The sequence below is a fragment of the Acartia tonsa genome, chromosome 13, assembly GCF_053477335.1.
Source record: "Acartia tonsa isolate MP-2025a chromosome 13, ASM5347733v1, whole genome shotgun sequence".
NCBI classification, from domain to species: domain Eukaryota; kingdom Metazoa; phylum Arthropoda; class Copepoda; order Calanoida; family Acartiidae; genus Acartia; species Acartia tonsa.
Genome location: NC_137272.1, coordinates 1,441,802 through 1,462,293, shown reverse-complemented (window position 1 = coordinate 1,462,293; position 20,492 = coordinate 1,441,802). Strand labels below are relative to the sequence as shown.

The 20,492-nt window shown below is 35.0% G+C and overlaps 2 protein-coding genes across 4 annotated transcripts in view; one reads left to right on the top strand and one right to left on the bottom strand.

Annotated features, from left to right (window-relative positions):
• Window positions 1–20,492, bottom strand: part of LOC145304516 (V-set and immunoglobulin domain-containing protein 10-like) — a 121,981-nt gene that overhangs the window by 79,083 nt on the left and 22,406 nt on the right. For all 3 annotated transcript variants that reach the window (XM_080146400.1, XM_080146399.1, XM_080146401.1), the window contains exon 3: window positions 8,546–8,617. In XM_080146400.1, the coding sequence (XP_080002526.1) occupies window positions 8,546–8,617 (72 nt within the window). The remainder of the gene's footprint in view (window positions 1–8,545; window positions 8,618–20,492) is intronic.
• LOC145304515 (uncharacterized) lies at window positions 12,279–19,404 on the top strand. The gene is made up of 2 exons (XM_080146398.1): window positions 12,279–12,555; window positions 12,858–19,404. The coding sequence occupies exon 2, from the start codon at window positions 13,134–13,136 to the stop codon at window positions 18,747–18,749; it is 5,616 nt and encodes a 1,871-aa protein (XP_080002524.1). The 5' UTR covers window positions 12,279–12,555; window positions 12,858–13,133; the 3' UTR covers window positions 18,750–19,404.

Sequence of the window (20,492 nt, the reverse complement as noted above, 5' to 3'; positions counted from 1 at the left end):
TACCCTTGATAGATATCATCTTTCCTTTCTCTCATATTGTGTCCACCCTGTATGAGACTATTACCCTTGATAGATATCATCTTTCCTTTCTCTCATATTGTATCCACCCTGTATGAGACTATTACCCTTGATAGATATCATCTTTCCTTTCTCTCATATTGTGTCCACCCTGTATGAGACTATTACCCTTGATAGATATCATCTTTCCTTTCTCTCATATTGTGTCCACCCTGTATGAGACTATTACCCTTGATAGATATCATCTTTCCTTTCTCTCATATTGTGTCCACCCTGTATGAGACTATTACCCTTGATAGATATCATCTTTCCTTTCTCTCATATTGTGTCCACCCTGTATGAGACTATTACCCTTGATAGATATCATCTTTCCTTTCTCTCATATTGTGTCCACCCTGTATGAGACTATTACCCTTGATAGATATCATCTTTCCTTTCTCTCATATTGTGTCCACCCTGTATGAGACTATTACCCTTGATAGATATCATCTTTCCTTTCTCTCATATTGTGTCCACCCTGTATGAGACTATTACCCTTGATAGATATCATCTTTCCTTTCACTCATATTGTGTCCACCCTGTATGAGACTATTACCCTTGATAGATATCATCTTTCCTTTCTCTCATATTGTATCCACCCTGTATGAGACTATTACCCTTGATAGATATCATCTTTCCTTCCTTTCACTCATATTGTTTTTGTCACAAACCAGCAGTAGCAACATATTATACAAGGAGGGAGGGGACATTGGACTGTTTATTACACTAGTCTCCAAAGTTTGAAAATAAGGTTTTCTAATTTGTTAGCAAAACAACTTTTGAAACTATTATTGAGCTTTGATTGGTTGGTTAATAAAGTTGAGTGTTTAAACGTTTTATTCACTAATTATAATGTACAGGAGGTGTATCATCACTGGGGATGTATATTAATTCATTGGACATTATCTTATCCCTTTAGATCCCTGATATTTTCTGTCATTCTATCCAGGGATAGGGCAATAAATTGATGTTTATCCCCAATGATGATACACAAAATTAGGCTTTTTACAATTAGTGGTTGAAACGTTAGAATACTCAAAATAATAAACCAACCAATCAAAATTCACTAAAGCCCTTAAAGTTTTTAAGTCAACAACTAAAAAAAGTTATTAGAGGACTTTGGGGACAAGAGTTAATAAAAGCCAATATTCCCATCTCTCTCTGCATTCTATCTAACTATTTATACTTGTAACTTTATATGCATTTATAAGTAAAAAGATTATTTTTCACCAAAGCATATTAGGTTAAGTTATAACAAACAATTAACCCTTTGATTGAAGATTCTTTGTCTGGACGCTCTAATTTCATATGTTAATGATTGGCTCCATTTTACTGGCCAAGTCATAGGAGCATTTATAATAAAATTTTAGAGCATTTTTTTGTTTTCAAAATAAAAGTTTCCAAGCCTCCTGAACTTAAAATGCGCTTTTTTTGGTTTAGAGCGTTGACCCATATATAGTAAAAGAAGAAAAACTTAATTTTTACTATTTAAATTAACAGACGTACAAATGAAAAGAAGAAAACTTCATATTACTTTAATTTATTAGGATTTTACATATTAATATATCATTACTTTTTTCAGACTTATCTAGCTGACTATTTCAACTATCCTGGATATCTACCTTTTTTATAAGATACCTATCTATCTATCTAACTATTTTTTTTATATATGTATCTATCTATCTAACTATCTAAACAATATCTAGTTGTCTGACCTCCAAAAATATACAGCTTACCCTTGCAATGTGTCTTAACAGAAGATTTCCAGAAACATTTAAATTCATTTAATCACAGAAGGATTTTAGAACAGGTATTCAAAATAATGTTGTGTTATAGTACCTATTCTATATGGCTATAGAACCTGCTTAAAGTTTTAAGATTTATGTTATACTACAACATTGGTTTGAGCATATATTTTACATTGGAAACTACTCTTTTCTCCACATTTTCTTAATATTTTATATTCTCATATACATAGATACAATGTTTTTAAGTTTTTCATGAATTTCGAAGCTTTTTATAGTGCCTAGTGACGTCATACTGGCCTATTATTGGTCAATTAAAATCAGATAACATTAGCATATGACCTTTAGAATTTACTTTGTTAACATGATTGTATTTAATAAACAAAAGAATCGCCAATACATGAAACTTTCATTTAAAATTTAATAGATTATGAGTTAAATTGACGAATTAGGAGCAGTTTGAAGTTAGCAAAGCATTTGATAGAAAATAGAATACATATTTATGATCAAATATGTCCTTTTGAATTAATTATTTAAGCGTATATACAATTTTAATTTTTTAACGTGCGTCTGTCTTAAATTTTGGCGACAATATATTTACGTAAGGTGCTTTACCTCCGGAGGATGGGGGGGGGGTATTTTTTCCCTATGTCCTTTCGGGGCTACCCAATATAACCTAACCTAAAAAAACTTAAAGAAATAAACAAACAAAAGTAAAAAACAACCACCTCACTTTCATTATTTTATTTTTTTAAATAAGGGGCTTGGAGAGCCCCTTTATTCAAGTTCTATTTATTTAGTTTTCTGATTCTTTTTCTTCATTAAAATTACCAGTATTTTATTCGTTTGCTTAAAAATTGTTTTAAATTAAAGAGCCCTATTATTTATGGATGGTATTACAATTGTACAATTTCAAATGCCATCAATTTTGGATTAACCTAATTTTTAAAAATCCACGAAGGAAAAAAATGTTCCAAATAATTGGTTTAGTAGGTATGGACACCGATTTGTTTTGTTTACGTGGTTTGTTAGCTCATTGAATATATAATTATTTAAGCATATGGTAACAAAGATTCTCAAAACCTTTTTATTCCTTTTTAAAATCTTACAAAAAAGGCTAAAAAGGTATAACAAATAAAAGGATGGATGAATCGGAGAGGGAGGGAACGATGGGCTGTTTATTACACTAGTCCCCAAAGTTTTAAACTAACTTTTGGGGACTTTTAAAGAATTTGATTGGTTGGTTTATTAAATTGAGTTTCCAAAAGTTTTAAAAACTGTCATCTACAGAAGGGGCAATTGTGTGCAAATCATTTTATCGGCCATTGTCTTATCCCTTTAGATCCCTGTGGATAAATATATTTGTCTATAACCAAAATTTGTCTATAACAGTATACAATACATAATATTTCATTATGGCACAGAACCGGTTCTTATCCAGCGGATATTAATCTGTTTTGAAGCCATACTCGAAAAAGGGGAACACTTTATTTTTTAGAATGTCTGTCCCTTTTTTCTTTCCTGCATAATTATATAGAAACACAGGACAATACACAAATTATGTGTGTGTGTGTTTGTATGTGTTTGTGTGTGTGTATGTGTGTGTGTGTTTACATCGCCTAGTGGGCGTATTTTAGTAAATAGATAATAGACAAAAGCTAAATGTTTAAGAAAAACTTTTTTGGAGCTGGAGTTACAAAAATGTTCTTTATTCATTTGTATTTAAAGTCTTCTAATAATTTTACTATTTATCTGCAGTTATTTTTAGCAACATTCAAGTTTTGAAAAATGTATAAAAATAAATAAAAAAAAAAGTCTTTTTTGATTACTAATACCCCCCCCCCCCCCTTCATTTTAAAATAAATTTAAAATTACTGAGGGGGATACATTTATCAGTGTTATTTCAATTATATTTCAAAAATAGGGAGTAGGGTGGGGGGTTTCAGTACTCAACGAGCACTAATAGTGAAAGCACAAAAAAAACAGTCAGGTTGCATTTTATACCAAGTTACAAGAACTCTAAATAGCCGGTCTAATATAAAATTAGTTGGACTGTGTTATTACACTTTGTCTTTATATCACAATGGGCTGAAATGAATATATGTGGACAAAAATCAAATTTATGAAGATTTCTGGACTGATAAGACAATTAGAGATTTAATATGGTAGCAATAACTCCAACTTAGTAAGTATGCAGTGATCTATAGAGATAAGACAATGGCCAATAACTTGATGTACATCCCCAATACTGAGACTCAATATTAACCCTTTTTGTATATTACAATTAATGGTTAAAATGTTTGGACCTTCGACTTTATGATTTAACCAATCAAAATTCCATGAAAGTTAATAAATATAGATAAAAAGGCAACAAATGAGAAAACGGCATTTTAAATCTTTGGAATTCGTGTAATAAACAGCAAATTGTTCCCTCTGTCTCTTTTTAAAAAAATGAATGATTTTGTCCACTAATATCTCAATGTCTAATGTGTGTATAGGATTATGTATCACTTTCCGTAGCCTGGTGTCATAATTGCAAAAATCTATTATCACACCAGAAGTTTGGGATGGACTAGACTGTTAGTTGGTGTTATATTTTTTTTTTTTGACTCTAGAATCTTACAGGGTGGGTATATAATATAAAGTGAATGTTTATGTATGGGTTTATTACAGGGAGGTAGGGGACATTGGATTATAAATTAAACAAGTCCCCAAAATTTTATAACAACCATATAACTAATTTAGGTAATTATATCAAGATTTATTGGTTTAGGGAAGGTTGGCATATGAATGTGTATGTATGGGTTTATTGCAGAGAGGGAGGGGACATTGGACTGTTAATTACACTGGTACCCAAAGTTTTATATAACAACTTATAACTAGTTTTGGGTACTAATATTGAATTTTGATTAGTAGTTCTCAAATTTGAAAATAATAATTTCAAACTACAGGAGAAGTAATTACACAAAAATTAAACAAGGATGACAACATCCATGAGAACGAAGCTCCTAAACGCAAGGACAACCGAACATTAACAGTTGTAAAGTGTCCGAACTGAATAATCAGAATATAAATGTATAAGTCCAAAAAAAAATAGGCAAATTTGTTGCTATGCTCATGTATGTGAACCTTACTGTTATAGGAATCATCATGCAAAGTCAATTGGATAATTCTAACATAACTAAATTGATAAAAAGATTAAGATTAAAAACACATTTACCTTTTACTATCCCCTTGTATATTTATTTAGTATACAAATATGGTAAGTTACTAAGCAAAATAACGAGAAAGAGAGGGGACATTGGGCTATTTATTACACTAGTCCCCAAAGTCTTGTTATAACGTTTTCTTATTCGTTGATTTTAGGGAAATTATTAATTTGTGATTGTTTGGTTCATTTAGTTAAGTGTCCACACGACAAGCAATTGTCCTAAAGGGGTAATTTTGTGTATCATCATTAGGGATGTACATTAATTTATCGCCCATTGTCCTATCCCTTCAGATCCCTGAAAATAACAACACTCCATTTATCAGGAAGGGAGGGGACATTGGACAGTAAATCATTCTACAAATTTTCTTAAACATATTCTCTAATATGTTGGATTTAAACTTTAGGGACTTTAAAAAAAAGCAATAGTTGCTATAAAGCTAGAGTATATAAACTTTTTAACGATAAATTGTAATATATAAAAGAGGTAATTTTGTATATATCTAGAAGTAAATCAATTTATCGTTTATTGTCTTATCCCTCAAGATCCCTGTCTGTATATATGTTATAGGTGTTCCCTAATTTCGGCCTAAACACAATTTCAGCATATTGACATTTCAGACAGAGTTCTCAAAGACAATATATATAGAATATATGTAAATATTATGACAGGAGAAAAGTTATCGTCAATTTAGCTTGCTAACATGAAACTCATTTATTGGTCACTTTGTTTTTCCAACATTAGGTGAGGGAAATGGGTAAAGGTGAAGGAAGGGGTAAAACATCAAAAACTGTGTATTATCCAAGTAATTAACATAAACATAAACACCATAATAAAGATATATATAGTTTTTAAACCAACGAATGAAATATCGTGTATATATGATTAAGTGTCTATCTTATATTTTGAGGCATTGCTATAATATTTTCTAATAAGCATGTTTTTATGCGGTTGTGATGGTTAACTCTTTGTATATTGTCTAGCTATGCAATTACCTCCAGTTAATAAACATAATTTGTCATCTAATAAACCTTTGTATTATGTTTATAATTAATTAGAGGGGCGGGACTTTACTTTCAGGGATCTAAAGGGATAAGGCAATGGCCGATAAATTGATGTTTATCCCCAATAATGATACATCACATAATTTGTCATCTAATAAACCTTTGTATTATGTTTATAATTAATTAGAGGGGCGGGACTTTACTTTCAGGGATCTAAAGGGATAAGACAATGGCCGATAAATTGATGTTTATCCCCAATGATGATACATCACATACTTTGTCATCTAATAAACCTTTGTATTATGCTTATAATTAATTAGAGGGGCGGGACTTTACTTTCAGGGATACAAAGGGATAAGACAATGGCCGATAAATTGATGTTTATCCAAAATGATGATACAAAAAAACTACCCCTTCTGTAGTTTAAATTTGTGGTTGAAACGTTTGAACACTCAAGTTAAAGAACAAACCAATCAAAATTCACTCTATTCCCAAAAGTTGTTAAGCCAACGAATAAGAAAATGGTATTATAAAACTTTGGGGACTAGTGTAATAAACAGCCAATTGTCCTCTCTCTCTCTGTTGATGGTGCTCATAATTTATCGTTATATCTATTTAAAGTTTTGTATGATGATTCCTGTAACAGTTAGATACAAATTGTGATTAAAAATTTTATTTTACTATTTTAGGTCGTTTGTATTTTTTAACATGGCGATTACTGCGACGATGGGGTATAATGAAACAACATTGGCTATATCTTCAAATAGGAATTGTAATTGACCTATGGTAAAATGTATACTGGCCTATCTTTGGTCATTTGTTTTGTATTACGTAATTTTTATTATGTACTAAAAGCTTCAAACGCCCCCAAAAAATTGGACCAATAGTTTCTACCGTTTATAAGATCTTACTTTACATAAAAAAAAACACACACATTCATCTACTTTAGATTATTGTAATATCAATTTCCCCCGCGGTAAATTTTCCAAATTAAAATTAATCACCCGCAATTTCAACCAAACCAGGGTAAATTTGTCTTTTAGTCAGGGATTTTAAGGGATAAGACAATTTAGGTTAAATTGATGAACAACATTCTAATATGATAAACAAAATTACCCCTTCTCTGGATCAGAATTATCTGTTAAAATTTGTCTTTTAGTCAGGGATTTTAAGGTATAAGACAATGTACGATGAAATTATACTACTTTAATTATGATAAACAAAATTACCCCTTCTATGGATTAAAATTATTGGTTAAACTATTTTTTAAACTACCCAAATTTAGACTTCTCATAATAGGAAAACGTGTTATAAAACTGACTTTGGGTACCAGTATTATTTACAGCCTAATGTCAACTCCCTCCCTTTTTTAACAAATAATTAATTATAGTCTGAATGTCCGTATGTCCGTCCGTTTTTATAAAACAATCATCCGCTTTGTGTGATCTTTGGAACATTGATTCCTAGTACAATAAGATACAATATATTAAGTAAAGCATCTCAATAATCAAGACCTTAAATATTTACTGTATTTAGGCAATTTTGATTTAAATTAATATTCTGCTTATTAAGTTCTGACACTTTAAAAAGTTTTACCGCATGATTTCAGAGCTTCGCTTTTATGGATGTTGTTATCCTTATTTTTTCATAGAAATTGAAATATTATGAAATGTATTTAGAGAACTAAATGTTATTGTTTCATTTAAATTTAATGAAATGAAAACACTTTCAATTTTGCAGATTAATTGCACAAAGAATCCTAAATATTTTTTTTATTTTTTTTTTTTTTTTGTTTAACCATTTTTGTTGGTAGCTGGGGAGGGTTAAGTAGCTTATAAATCCCCTTATCGTTCAAAGTAACAGTGTCGAAACTTTTCCCCCAATATTTAAATCTATATTGAGGATTTAAAGATTCTTTTTAAAAATTGAACATTTTAGTTAAAAGAGTATAAATAAAAAAGTAATTTTCCGGCCATTGTCTTTTCCCTGAGTATTTAAGCTATTGCTATTTAATATAGAGAATCTTTTAGGTTGCAATACAAAGTAATATTTTAGTCCTGAGATGATTATTTTAACATTCTCCTCAGATTTTTAAGTAACTATCTAAAGAATCTAGAGCATCTTCCCCTTGTCTATGGAATGCGATTCTCCAACGACCACTGGTGGATATTAGGTTAAGTATCATCCAACAGACAACCAACCCTTTGATTGCACGACCTTTGTGTGAGAAGTCCTAACAATTCATGGTAATAAGTTTCGCCTGTTTATGGGCCAAGGCATTCCCCCTACTCTAATTGTTCATGTCGTGCACCTGACATAGCAACAATAGGAAACATGTTTTACGTCTTTAGTTATGACGCTGTGTCGGATCAAGATTCGAACTTTCACCTCCCCCAAGACGAACGGATGGTTTCGGGTTATTAGGAAACTTACTATGCATTATTTTGTCGAAGAGACCGGTATGGCCAGGTCGTGGTAGCGCTACCAATATTAACACCAAAAAACCTGGGAAAAAAATTTAGAATCTTACTTTGTAATATTTTGTCTACGACGCCGGAATGCCCCGGCCGGGTCAGTGCTAGCAATATCAACACCCAAAAACCTGAAATAAAATAAGAATGGTTAATAACTCTGACATTAGAAGCATTCTGCTTCCCTGAATACTGCTGTAGTTGAGTTTCTTTTAAATATCGTGAATAATTACTTTTCTGCGTGAGAATTTCAATCTTTACATTCTACATAATAAAATTACATTATAATGCAATGCTAAAAAAGTACAAGAATTGCTTGTTTTCAGATATGTATACAAAATTTAAATTTTGTTTGATGTGTATATCTGGTTTTTCAAGATTTTGTTTATATTTACTGCGCCTGGGCAAAAACATATCTTTTTATATGTCATCAAAAATGTGGTAATTTAATTTTCCTCAATATTGTTATATGATACATCTGAAATGAATATGTCTTGTTAGAAATATGATACTGTAAAATAATACTTTGATACCATTGTAATTTTCCATATAAATATTTGCTGGATTTTCCAAAAACTATTTTGAATTACAAGGTTTATTTTTTTATTTTTTGGTGATTACCCTCTTATAGCAAATGATGGGCAATGGACGCTTTACATCGCAATCATAGGGCTTAGGGCTGACAACCATATCCAATATCCATAAAAAAAACCACATTGTTACAGAAACACTGACAAATTGTCAGCGGCCTATGCTCCCCCTGTGGAGTAAAAACGGCTTGTTACTGTTACCCTCTTATAGCATTTTAACCACATACAAACTTTTGGATGAATTTTTGGGGGTTTGCTTAAGTTAGGTCAATTTTAGACCCTTTCTGTAATAATATACAATATAAACTCTGCAGGGATAAATCTCCCAGCAGGTAAAAGAAATGTAAGAAGGGGGGGGGGGGGGGTTTGGAATTCAATATGTTTGGGTGAAAGTGCTATAATTTTGCACATTATTTTTAATTTTAATATTATTTAGGTATTCAACACAAACTTTGTTGTGTCAATTAAATTTAAATTTTTGGTTAGGCTAGTAATTTAGTAAGATATTGATATTACCAAAGCATTTGACAATATTAATAATATACGTTGATAGTCATATGATAGACAAATTAGAAAGGGAGGGTACATTGGATGTTAAATTAACTTGTGCCCAACGTTTTAGACATCGAATTAAAAACTTTGAATGAATTGTGATTGGTTGGTTAGAAACTTTTAAACAAAAAATTTTAATCTTCAGAAGGGGTAGTTTTGTTTTTCATCATAAAGATTGTACACAAATTTATCGTATTTTGTCTTATCCCTTAGGATTCCTGGCTATTTAAGTTAGGTTAGGATTGAACAATCAACTAGTAAAGCTACCTCAAGGTTTAGGCAGTGCAGTGGATAGGGGCTTAGATGCAATCCCGTATGGGTTACTTTAACAGATTGACAAATGAAAAAGTAGCTTTATAATTTATAAAACTATTTATTTGATTAAATTTTTTAAAAACAATTTATTAATTTTCTAAATATTTTCGTTTGAATAGACAATTGTCTAAAAGTATTTTTATTTTTATTAAACAATTACTTTTATGATTAGTTTATGTAAGCTAAGCTGCTCTATTAGTCATTTCTGCTATAAAAACGCATTTGTTAAGATACAATTATGATCCAAAAAAAGTGTTGATTATGATTTATTAAAAAGAGAAGTGAGGTATTTTAAGAAAATATACCTCATATTTTTGTTTGTTTCTTTACTACTTTAGGATAGGTAAGATTATTTTGGATACTGGGTAGCCCTAAAAGGTTTAGGAACAGCAAGAATAGGTTTCACAGGCTTAAAGATACCATGTAGGGGTTAGACATAGAAAAAACAACTAACTCCCCTTCCCCTCTTTTTTCAATTTATTTCAAAAAAAAAGGGATTTGCTCAACAGGCACCTTGAAGGAAAGCACCATTATTTTTTTTTAATGAACAAATATCTCTTTGTTAATAAGATAATGTTACATTTTCTAAAATATTTATCCCAGGGCGGAAGGTGACTGTTTATTTCACTGGTCCCCAAAGTTTTATTATTCGTTGGCTTAACAACTTTTTATATTGAATTTTGATTGGTTGGTTCAATTAGATGAGTGTCCAAACGTTTCAGCCATTAATTGTTATCTATATAAGGGGTGATTTTGTGTATCACCATTGGGGATGTACATCAATTAATTGGCCATTGTCTTATCCCTTTAGATCCCAGGATAATGTTATATTGTTCTAAAATACGTTGAGTGTCCAAACGTTTCAATTATTAATTATTATCTACATAAGATGTAATTTTGTGTATCAACATTGGGGATGTACATCAATTAATCAGCCATTGTCTTATCCCTTTAGATACCAGAATAATGTTATATTGTTCTAAAATATTTATCCTATCAATAATATTATCTAGAGACAAAAGCCTTTATCTCTCTTTATCTCTTTTGTTTTTCTTTTCAATTATAAAAACTTTCACATTTTTAGACAGGGATCTAAAGGATAAGACAATAGCCGATAATTTAATGTACAACAACAAATTTGAAACACAGTTACCCCCTGCTGTAGATTACAATCAGGGGTTGAAACGTTTGAACACCCAACATAATGAACCAACCAATCAAAATTCACAAAAGTCCCCAGAGTTAAGATAACATTATCAAAAAACATATTTTCCTCTACCCTATTACAAATCTACAATAACGCCAGTTAGGGGTTTGAATTAATTTAATGAAATTAAAAAAGAGAAATCTGCTGCGCATTTATCATCTAGGAGAGGAAAGAACAATGGGCTGTTTATTACACTAGTCCCAAAAGTCCTATAATACAATTTTCTTATTCGTTGGCTTTTGGGACTTTAATGAATTTAATTGGTTGGATCATTAAGTTGAGTGAACAACGTTTCAACTACTAATTTCTATCTATAGAAGGGCTACCTTTGTATATCATCATTGGAGATGCACAATAATAAATCGGCCATTGTGTTATTCCATTAGATTCCTGAAAATATAAGGAATATAACTGAACCCCAATCAAATCAAATACCTCACTGAAAGACGCTTTTGTTTGCTCAGACAAAAGAAACGATTAAAGTAATTCAATTCAGAGAATGCCAATTAATTAAAGTGAAAACTAAAATTAATATCAAATAATTTTAATAAGTACAAAATATCCTCGAAGCCATATTTTTTTTAAATCTACCAATCCAATATATGTAAAATAAATATCTATTGGTTATATTAAAGTCTTTAAAACGATAAAATTATATAAAATGGAACTGTAAAAAAAACTGGTACCCAAAGTTTTATAACATGCTCTTTCTCTTTGGTTGGTTGAAATTTTTGGAAACTTTTAATGCATTTTGAATGGTCGAATCCAAAATTATAGAAGCGTTTAAACTTTTCAACCAACAATTTTTTTATAATTATTAGAGATGTATAACAATTTATCGTCCATTGTCTTATCCAGTGAAATTCCTGAGGCCTTTAAAAAGCATGTCTATAAATTATCACATATTCTTTTAATGCGAAAAATCCGATATTTGAGTAATACACTAGAGGGGGAAGAGGTTTAATAACTGTATTTTCCTATTCCAATGACTTTGTGCCGACTCTCAATTGGGTCTTTGAAAATCAACTTATTGGGTCGGGAATATTAACACAGCAAAGTAACAGAAAACAATTTGCTAGCAGACGAAAAATGATTTTGAAAAATGGGTTGAGAGGTAGTTATCTGTGTCTTAACCTCTTTTCGAGGAAGCTTTGTGTTTATCAAGTTCGAAATTAAATTCCTTATCATTAAACCAAAAACAAAGCGCAAATGTCGTCTTTTAGGGCTTTCCTTTCATAATGTGGCGCGGCATAGAGTGTTTGTTTATTTTGAAGCGCACGTTCTTTACTTTTGAATGAGATATGAGAGTGTGAAGATTGCGGAGAACAAAATTGGGCCTATCATTGGTCTCATTGAGTGTGAACTACCCTAGTATATCAGGGATTTGAAACCATAAGAGCTTCAGGTAGAATTTGTTAATTTGATTAAGAAGTATGGTGTATAGGACGATTATATGTAGTTTTAAAAAAAGGCTTTAGCCAGCTAAGCATGAAACTTAATTATGATTAATATATGTTTTAGTAATTTTTATGTGCCTTATTGTTGCATTTAACAATGATTTATTAAACCAAATAATTTTCCTTTAAAAGCCAAAGTTTCCAAAGATTCTTTAACCATAAGAAAAGAAAAAGATTTTTTTTAGTGCTCAAAGTTTTAAGATAACGAATAATATTTTATTCTGTTTATTAATTGATCTTGTAATTTCAGGTCTTTTGAAATAATTTCATCAATAAATCTATATTCAAACCTGCTGTTGAAACTTGATGGTTCCTGGTATTGGGGGTTTGTATGTTCGCCAACTGATCTCGTGAACTTCCCGCTAATTCGGAAGTCAAGCTCAACCAAAGTGTCATGGTTGAGACAATTTCAAAATATCTGATGAATAGGCGTTAGCATTCATCAAGAGATCAATAGCATCTAGTGAATTATTGATGCAATAAACTGTGACAATTTTTCTGTGAAATAAGTACCTAGTGAATCAATATGCCACTAACCAAAAAGCAGAAAATTGAGCGAGCTATCGCTATTGGCAGTGAAAGGCTAGAAGTTTTTGATGAACAGTTAAAATTGTTTTATGACAATCTAAAAGCCTGCCAAAGTTTTAGTTCATGTGAAAATGTGAATGTAAAATCAATTCGTGACATTTTTAGTGAGGTCAAGGACCAATCTGACCTAATAAAAAGTCTAAAACCTGCCGTGGAGACTAGTGAGCTGCGCGAGTTTAAGCGTGATTTGGATGAAGCTAGTGAGCAGAAAACTGTTGCAGATAAAGTTTATGCGTCGTTGGAGCAGTGTACAAAAATTCTGTACTGGCTTGACAATGATTCAGATGACGCGAGGTCAAGCACTGTCGCCAGGAACCTTGACGTCATTGAGAAGGTGAAGATGGACATGGGAGTGCTTAAAATTTCCGTGGAGTTGCGCCAAGAAGTACGTGATATGTACCGAAGGCTTAGAGAGATGGAACGTCGTTCATCTAATCTGGATGAGAGTGGGACACCTGCCATGCTCTCCAGAAGTATGTCTGCTGTGGATATTCGGAGTTCCAACCCGCAGTATGGGCGCTGGGACAACAGTTTGTTGCCGTCGTTCGACGGTACTGACACGGATTACCCAAACTTTAAACAGGTCTTTAAGGATCTATGCTCTGGTTATGGATTTGCTGACCAGAGGTTAAGTCTGATGTTGTGTATGGAGAAGGTGATAACCAACCCGGAACTACGCAAGCAAGTGTCAGCGATTAGAGATCACAATGAACAATGGGCGTTTCTTGACCAGATGTTTTTATCAAACACTCGCCGGTTCATGAGGATTTTAACTAAGTTGAACAAGATGAAACCTGTGGATAAACCTGTGGACGTGGTTAGCGCAATTGCTACCTTCAAGAGCATGATGCAGGAGGTAGAAGCCATCGTTGGTTCTGCAGCTAAGGATTACAACCACCTAACTCTCATTCATATTTTTAAAGACAAGTGCCCTGAAAATTTGAGGGACAAAATTATGATGGAGCTTGGTAGCATGAACCAACCAAACATCCCGAAGATTGTTGAACTGCTGGAGAGGACCAGAGGTGCCATGTTGGCCGGTGATATGTCCTATGATAGTGGCGCCGGCAAGAGAAATCGTGATAGAGCTGCCGCCGCGCAAGTATCTGGCCGCAGCGACGATAAGAATGGAAAGGCTGGAAAGGGCAAGGCTTCCAAGTGGAACAGTGCATGTCCTGTGGAGAGCTGCAAGGAGAAACACCCGATTTTCCGTTGCCTCACGTTTAAGAAGATGGATGTGGTTGACCGGAAGAAAGTTGTCCAGCAGAAGAAGTTATGTGAACTCTGCTTGTGTGACGGCCATACTGCTGACAAGTGTAATAAGTCTGATAAGCTTGGTGTTTGTGGTACCAATAATTGCGACAGATACCATTCCAGGTTACTCCATGAGGCTAGTGCTGGTGTGAATACAGTTTACAAGTCAAGTTCTGCACCCAGCCCCTGTACCTTCTTACTTCAGTTAGTTCCTGTTGTAGCACCTGGCGGCGGCACCTGCCACGCCACGGTAATGTTTGACTCCGGGGCAAATTTGCCACTTGTGTCTGAGAAGTTATCCAACAAGTTGAAGCTGAAATCTACCGGCAGATATACAACTATTTCTGTAGCTGATGGTAGTGAGTCTTCCTGCCGCAATGTTGTGTTTTATTTGAAGGATAGGGACGGCAATCTGAGGGAGTTTGAGGCAGCTGTCATGCCTACCCTCGGCGGGGCCAACGAGATGCGCTCGGTCCACCCCGAAACTGCCGCCGATATATTTAAAATGCCGCCAGAAAGGTTTACATATATTAGTGGAGGCTTAGATATCATCATTGGAAATACACATCCTGACGTGTTTCCTTCAACCTACCAGAAAGTGGGCCAGTCTATGTTGTGGCGAACCATTTTTGGTAGTGGTTTTATCTGTACGAGTGCTGATGGTGGAGCTGGAGATCAAAAGTCAGCTTATAAGGCTGTCAGTGTCAGTGGAGGCACTTTGCCAGACTTTCTGACGTCTGAATCGTTTGGCATACAGCCGCAGGCACTTTGTCCAGGATGTACTGCTTGTCAAGAGTGCAAGGCTATGGCCGACGGCACTACCTGGGACCAGCGTGAGAGGCAGAGGATAATTGAGGCAGGTTTAACACTAGACTTGCAGTCCAACAAGTGGACAGGTCAATATGCTTATATTGAAGATCCTCACACTTTACCCTACAATGAGAGTTTAGCCCGCAAAATTGCTGAAAAGGATCGTGCCAGGATGGTCAAGGAAGGTACCTATGGAATGTATGTGGAGGTATTCAACGACGCCATAAGAAGAGGCGTTTTCCAAAAAGCCACGCTTGAAGAGTTGCAGTATGAAGGACCTAAGTCTTGTTCATCAATAGTGGTTGCTTTCAAGGAGGATTCAAGTTCCACACCCATGCGATTGTGTGCAAATAGTTCTCTGACGTTCAAGGGTACCAGTTTTAATAACATAATGCTGGGAGGCCCGCCGCCAATGCAGAAGATATTTTATCATTTGATGCTTTTCCGCGGTTACAAGGTTGGTATAACCGCGGATATCTCCAAGTTTTATAACTCCATCCTGGCCACAGAGTTCGACAGCCAGATGAAGAGAGTTTTATTTTCCCCGACGCCAGATGGTCCACTTGAAATTTACCTGACCAAAGTTGTAAATTTCGGCGAGTTAGCTGCGGGAAATTTGGCAGTTACAGCCCTGAAGTTGACGTCCCGCCTGTTCGGCGGAAAGAGTGAAGCAGAGGTCAAGGAGATGTATGGAGAGGGACAAATAAATGGTAGTGAAATTGTTGCCAAACCTGAATTATGGAAGGAGCCACAAATACCTACCTACCCTGATGAGGAATTCAAGTTACCTCAGATTCCAGTTGCAGTCAAGCTTGAGAAGCACAGCTTCATAGATGACGTTATTTCGGGAGCAGGATCGAAGCCAGAAGCTAAGGAGATGATGAAAGAGGCCGACAGGATTATCGGTAAAGGTAGTTTTTCCTTTAAACAAGTCATTTATTCTGGAGATGATTGCCAGCATACCAAGGTTCTCGGGCTGATATGGAAGCCAGCCACCGATGTGTTGTCCATCGCCACAAGAGTCAACCAAGATGGTAAAGTCAAGGGAAGGAAGGTGAAAGAGGATGCTGATTTGTACAACCTCCAGGACGCCTTGGACGAGAACCTGACAAAGAAGATGGTCCATAGGTTCGCCGCCCAAACCTTCGACCCGATCGGGCTTTGCAGCCCTATTCTGTTGAGAATTAAACTTGTCCTGCGGAAAACCTGTTTGCTGAATTTGGGCTGGCAAGATTTCATTCCAAAAAGTCTACGGGATGAACTTGTTCAGTCGCTGGAGGACAGAGCTGAGGTCGCTAAATTGGAGTTTGACCGTTGTGTGGTTCCGGATGAACCAACTGGCCTTCCATCCTTGATGATGTTTTCGGATGGGTCATCAGAGGCTTATGCAAGTAATGCATATTTGAGGTGGCCAACTAGACAAGGATTTGAAACGTTTCTGCTAGCCACCAAGTCAAGAGTTGCGCCGGTCAAGTGTGAATCAATTCCACGCCTTGAGTTGATGGGGTGCCAGATGTCCACAAGGTTGGCAAAGTCCGTCAGAGATGCCCTGCCCTTTGATATTATCAGAGTGATGTATTTTACTGATTCATCGTGTGTTTTATCACAAATAGTTTCCAACAGTGCTATGTTGAACACATTTAATTCTCATCGTATTGGAGAAATTCAATCTGCGACCAACAAGGATGACTGGAGGTGGGTCCCGGGGACGCAAAACGTTGCAGATTTGGGCACCAGAAGCACCTGCAAAGTATCAGATTTGGGACCAGGTTCCAGGTACAGATTGGGCCCAGAATGGTTGCGCCAGGATGAAAGTGCGTGGCCGGTGAAAACTGCCGAAGAAGTCAAGCAGGTTTTACCCCCAGAGGAGTTGAATACCAAAATGGTTAAGTTATGTTCAATGAAAGTTGCCGGAGAAGCCGCTGAAGATGTCTTTAGGTTTAAGCACAGGAGATCATTTGGACAGGCCAAGCGTATTATGGCAGCTGTCCTGCAAGTTGCGAACACCTGGTTGAAGAAGCTAAAGAGCAGACAAGAAGGTAAGGCTACAGCCGCTGGTAGTCATGTAGCAGCCGCAGATGCTGTGTACAAGCCGTCTTTGTACAATTTTATGGCGGCGGCGGAACTTTTCATTGTGTCACGAAGCCAAGAGGATGAGTGGATAAATGACGCTAAAGGCAATTATGCGTCATTAAATCCATTAGTGCATGAAGTATCATTGACCTGGCCTGTCGTTGGTCCCGGTGGAAATTATGTGACCAGGGAGATGAGGATTCTTAAAATGGTTGGTCGAGGACAGCCAGTCATTGACGCCATGACTGGCGGCCGTAAAATGATATTTGAAGACATGCCAGGTTTAATAATTTTGGAGCCTGGTAATTGGTTAGCTGCTGTTTTTATGAGAGAAGCGCATGTTGAGCTTCACTCTGGTGTTCGTGGAACTTTAGCTGAGAGCCGCCGTTGGTGCTGGATTGTAAAGGCAAGGAGGTTGGCCATCATGGAAGTGAAGAAGTGTTGGCCCTGCAGTGTTGAGAGGGCTAAGGAATGTCGTGCTACCATGAAGGAGGTGTTACCTGACAAGTTGGTCCCGAGCAGGCCTTTTGAAGCTGTGCAAGTCGACCTGATGGGTCCGCTGGTTACGAGGAGAGCTGCCGCCAAAACGAGGAGTCAGACAGCAACGAAGAAGGTGTGGGTGTTCGTGGTGGTCTGCAGATTCTCAGGGGCGTTGTGGTTAGATGCCTTGGAAAAGTATGATACCAGCAGTATCCTGTTGTCCCTGCGCAAGTTGGAAGCTGTTCATTGTCTGCCGAAGATCATAGTAAGCGACATGGGCACACAATTATCCGGTGCTCGCAAGGTTTTAGAGCAGAAGTTGGGCAGCCAGGTAGAGTTTTCTTGGTCTCAGATCCCGGCCCGAGCCCACCATTATATTGGGCAGGCTGAGAAAATGGTGGGATTAACCAAGAGATTGCTGTCCAAGAAGTTGGTGAATAGTTCTGTTAATTTCAACGAGCTCCTGGTGCTGTTGGCGGAGGTCAGCAAAATTATGAATAGCAGACCACTGACGATTGAAGCTGCGAACGACGTGGAGAATTGGCGGCTGATTACCCCTGGCCAGCTGCTGGGAAATGTTGACCGCCAGCCGTTGTGCAATGTGGCGATGAAACCGGAGGACCAAATTTCCTCCAGGTTGAAGTTGTTGGAAGATTTATCTGCCCAGTTTTGGACTGCCTACCGCCAGGAGATCCTACCGAAGATATTACGGATGTCCAAGTGGAAGGATGAGATGGCAGAGCCACTAGCTGATGGAGATGTAGTTCTGGTTACGAGTACCAATCCGCTGATGAGATGTTTGAGGATGGGCCGAGTGACGAGAATTGAGGATGGAAGAAAGACGGCAAGAGTCTTGTTCAGACTGACAGATAAATCTCCCCTAGAAGAACATGCTGTATCAGTCAGGCAGTTGTTAAAAATTATGATTAATAATTGATTCTTATTTTATGGAAATTGAGTTTTTTTTAGTAAAAAGCCACATTTTTCATATGCCTATTTTTATGCCTAAAATAAGAATCAAATGAAATGCGATTAAATATTCTTCTATTTCATATGCTCAAATTTAATTTTATTGAGTTTAATTTCTTTTCAAAAGTACAATTCATTTTAAAACTTACCTGAAAAGTTTAACAAAAAGGAATAAATGTGTCGAGGTTGCGTGATTCGATATTTATTCTAAGAAAAAAATCAAGTATTTTTTTTAGCAGATTTTTTTTAAAAAATTATATATGAATTTCAATCAAGTAAAACATTTTTATTTAGATCAAGGAATGATTGAAAATTCATATTTAAAGTCTCATATTTTTTTTACAAAGAAAAATTGGTATTTTTTCATAATTTCAATGAAAATTCTAACGAAGATATTATTTTGCTATTCTTTAAGTATTAAAAAGTTTTATTGTTGATTAAGATATTACAGTTCTTATTCATTAGGTTTGAAAAACTTTCTGCCCAAGGATTTTGAAAAATTTTTTCTTACTACTCTTTTTGATGCTTAACAAATTTAGTTTTAAGTACCTATAAATCTTAATTTTCTTGTCTAAGATTTATTTCGTTTTATTTTTACATTATTGTTTACATTTACATTTCAACCTGATTTCATAGGTACTTATTGATTTATTAATAATGATTTATTGCCTATTGATTATGAAATGATTATTATTTAGTATAGTTGTTATATTTACAACATCATGATTAATAGGATTATCTATTTTAGGATTGTGTAGGTGATCTTGTGATTGTCATGTGCATGGAATGTTGTATGGTACAAACCAATCCCCACCCTTCTATCCTAAAATGTGAGGTATTATGAGTCCTAGTGAGGAGTATAATATTGTGTATGCATTTCACGGGGTTTCATTTAGTTAGGAGCAAAATTGTCACGTTTTCGGGATGTGGCCATTCTCATGTGATTATGGTGAGTTGAGTTTAGTGAGAAATGTTGCTAGTGCTCAGCGCGAAAAAAAACCTTGAATCTCGTTAAGGAAGTTAATTTGACTTTCAAACGGGGGGTGTGTCTTAACCTCTTTTCGAGGAAGCTTTGTGTTTATCAAGTTCGAAATTAAATTCCTTATCATTAAACCAAAAACAAAGCGCAAATGTCGTCTTTTAGGGCTTTCCTTTCATAATGTGGCGCGGCATAGAGTGTTTGTTTATTTTGAAGCGCACGTTCTTTACTTTTGAATGAGATATGAGAGTGTGAAGATTGCGGAGAACAAAATTGGGCCTATCATTGGTCTCATTGAGTGTGAACTACCCTAGTATATCAGGGATTTGAAACCATAAGAGCTTCAGGTAGAATTTGTTAATTTGATTAAGAAGTATGGTGTATAGGACGATTATATGTAGTTTTAAAAAAAGGCTTTAGCCAGCTAAGCATGAAACTTAATTATGATTAATATATGTTTTAGTAATTTTTATGTGCCTTATTGTTGCATTTAACAATGATTTATTAAACCAAATAATTTTCCTTTAAAAGCCAAAGTTTCCAAAGATTCTTTAACCATAAGAAAAGAAAAAGATTTTTTTTAGTGCTCAAAGTTTTAAGATAACGAATAATATTTTATTCTGTTTATTAATTGATCTTGTAATTTCAGGTCTTTTGAAATAATTTCATCAATAAATCTATATTCAAACCTGCTGTTGAAACTTGATGGTTCCTGGTATTGGGGGTTTGTAT

What these genes read in the sequence shown, in the direction of transcription:
- LOC145304515 (XM_080146398.1), top strand. Translation starts at nt 13,134, where the DNA reads ATGCCACTAACCAAAAAGCAGAAAATTGAGCGAGCTATCGCTATTGGC.